Source organism: Lactuca sativa, chromosome 7, assembly GCF_002870075.4.
Source record: "Lactuca sativa cultivar Salinas chromosome 7, Lsat_Salinas_v11, whole genome shotgun sequence".
Lineage (NCBI taxonomy): Eukaryota > Viridiplantae > Streptophyta > Magnoliopsida > Asterales > Asteraceae > Lactuca > Lactuca sativa.
Genome location: NC_056629.2, coordinates 25,872,043 through 25,875,145, shown reverse-complemented (window position 1 = coordinate 25,875,145; position 3,103 = coordinate 25,872,043). Strand labels below are relative to the sequence as shown.

General features: G+C 40.5%; 1 protein-coding gene across 1 annotated transcript; it reads left to right on the top strand.

Annotated features, from left to right (window-relative positions):
- The first annotated feature begins 816 nt into the window (after window positions 1-816).
- LOC128127209 (uncharacterized) lies at window positions 817-2,214 on the top strand. Its single transcript, XM_052765636.1, has 2 exons — window positions 817-1,591; window positions 1,682-2,214. Exons 1-2 carry the CDS (start codon window positions 817-819, stop codon window positions 2,212-2,214), a joined length of 1,308 nt encoding a protein of 435 aa, XP_052621596.1.
- The last annotated feature ends 889 nt before the right edge of the window (window positions 2,215-3,103 follow it).

Genomic DNA, 3,103 nt, shown 5'->3' with positions numbered 1-3,103 from the left:
GCTAGAGAGTGGTTATTCAACTTACCACCAGGATCTATTCACATATGGTAAGAGTTACTCAAGGCCTTCAATAGAAAATTCTATCCCACCTCCCGCATTTCAAGTCAAAGAAGTGACATTTTGGGGATTCGTCAAGGGGAAAATGAAACATTTCATGATTTTTGGGAGCGCTTCAATAATTTGTGTACAAGTTGTCCTCAACACAATATACCCGAACAACTACTTCTTCAACAATTTTATGAGGGTATGAATGAAAAAGATCGGAGGATGATTGATGCTTCAAGTGGTGGTGACATCTTCAACAAAACCCCTTACGAAATCTGATTACTTTTTGGTACCATTTCTCAAAATCAAAGGAATTTTGGGACTCGAAATGACATGAAGAGAAATTCTACACAAGTGGTTGGTGATGTTAGCAACACTCAACACTTGGAATCAAAGCTCTTGGATTTGACTAATGTGCTAAGTCAAATGGTGGTGGGAAGTGGTCAACAATTGATGGTATGTGGTATTTGTGCAATGACGGGCCATTATACGGATAAGTGTCCCACACTTGGAAGTGAACCGGAAGATGTGAATGCAATGGGCGGATATCAAGGTCAACCAAGACCCACGGGATTTCAAAACAATTTCAACCCAAATTGGAGGAATACCCAAAACAACCCTTATCCACCAAAGCAATATCCACCAAATCTTTTGATGAGACCCCAAAATCCACAATACTAATCCCAAAAACCTCCATATCCACAAAATTCTTTTAACCCTCCAAATTACCAAAAACCTCCACAACAAGGCCAATCATGTGGTAACCATCAAATGAGCCTTCCAGAACTTGTCACTTCTCTTGCTCAAAGTCAAACCCAATTTCAACAAGAGACCAAGAACACTTTCTCAAACATTCAAGCACAAATTGGAGACTTGGCAACCGCTCTCAACAAGATAGAACAAAGGGGTAGACTTCCATCTCAAACTGAGAAGAACCCCAATGTGAGTGCAATAACTTTGAGAAGTGGCAAAACACTTGGAGAAAGCAACCCTAAAAGAGTTTCAAGAGAAGAAGAAGATGAGGTTATTGTTGTTGAGCCTTCGAAGGTTGAAGCTACTCCAAAGGAACCGATTGTGCCAAACGTTGATCAACCTGACTCTTCCAACAAGCCCATCAAACCATTGGTCATACCACCTCCCTTCCCTTCCAGGTTAGCCTTTTCCAAGAAGATAGAGGAAGAAAATGAATTATTTGAAACTTTTCGCAAGGTCCAAATCAACATTCCACTATTGAATGCTATTAAGCAAATTCCAAGTTATGCAAAATTTCTCAAGGATTTATGCACTAAGAAGAGAAAATTCAAGGCAAATGAAAAGATTCAAGTCAATGCAAATGTGTCTACGGTTATCCAAAAGAAGTTACCTCCCAAATGCAAGGATCCGGGAATATTTGCTACCCCTTGTACCATTGGTGATTTGCATGTCAAAAGTGCCATGTTAGATCTTGGAGCCTCGATCAATGTGATGCCATATTCGGTTTTTCAATCTCTCAATGTTGGACCTTTGGAAGAAACCGGAGTAATCATTCAATTAGCAGACAAGTCAAGTGTGTCTCCAAGAGGAGTGTTGGAGGATGTGTTAGTACAAGTTAATCAACTTGTTTTTCCGGCGGATTTTTATGTTATTGATCTTGAAGAGAAGACTCCTTCCAAATCATCTATGATCCTCCTTGGAAGACCTTTCATGCATACCGCTCACACAATCATTGATGTCCATAAAGGAAAGATAACTATGGAGTTTGATGGAGAAACCATTCACTTCAACATCTTTGAAGGAATGAGGTACCCTAGTAACATTTCTCCATTGTATCGGGTTGATGTGATTGAGCCAATAAACAGGATAAGCCCTAATGTATGCATAGACAAGATAATCATGGAAGATGATTATAATCCTAAGAGGGAACCTCAAAGAAGATTGGATCCTCCAATGATGGAAGTGGTCAAGAAGAAGATAATTAAAAGGTTCAAAAGGTGCAAAGAGAAGAAAAAGGCATTTCATGACAAGCACATAACCCAAAAACACTTTATTCCGGGTCGAAAAGTTCTTCTTTATCATTCGCGATTAAAGTTAGTCCCGGGAAAATTACGATCTCGATGGCATGGACCTTTTAGTGTTATAAAAGTGTTTGATCCTAGTGTGGTTGAAATCAAGAGTTTGGAAACGAACTAAATCTTCAAAGTGAATGGGCACCATTTGAAACTATTTGTTGAAGGCTTTGACACGGGAGAATTCGACAACGTAACAATGGAAACACCGATTTACGAAGGTTGACGGAAGCGAGGCTATGTCTTGGCAAAGACGTTAAATAAATGCATTGTGAATAAATAATCTCCGCTTGAAGTTTTGGGTGTTTCTAAACTTGAAGTTGGCCTAAAAATAAGCATATAGAAGTCTTCCAGTGATTTTGGTGAAGTTTGAAAAATTCCAAAAATTTGACTTTTGCGCGGATGCCCGCGCAGCCGTTGCGCGACCGACCCCCAGCCGCGCAGGTCCTGAGTTCCAAATTACACCAACATGGGGTGCTCTCTGATTGCTGCGTGCGGGTGCCCGCGCAGCCGTTGCGCGACCGACCCCCAGCCGCGCAGATTCCAAGTTCCAAATTACCCCAACATGGGATGTATTCTGACATATGCGTGCGGCTGCCCCCCACCCGCGCAAAGTTAGCGAGGGTACCCGCGCAAATATGTCATTTCATAAGAAAATTTCGAGCCATTTCATATGCGTCCTTTGTGTGACCAAGCTTTCATCCATGTGTATTTAGGCGACTAAGAACTCCATCCAAGCATCATTATGCGACCCATGTGTTGCTTCCATATCGTCCTCGCAAGCCTCCTCCACCTTGATCCCGGTACGATCCTTCCTTACTCTCATCCTAAGCATTGAGGACAATGCTTAATTTTAAGCTTGGGGTGAGGTATTTCTTATCTTTTGTTTTTATTTCATTTAGGTTATATATAGTTGCATTTAGAGTAAGTCATTTAGGTCACTCATAAAAATTGCATAAAAAATTCAAAAATATTGCATATTTTCTTTCTTTCTTTTCTAATTTTCATAATTT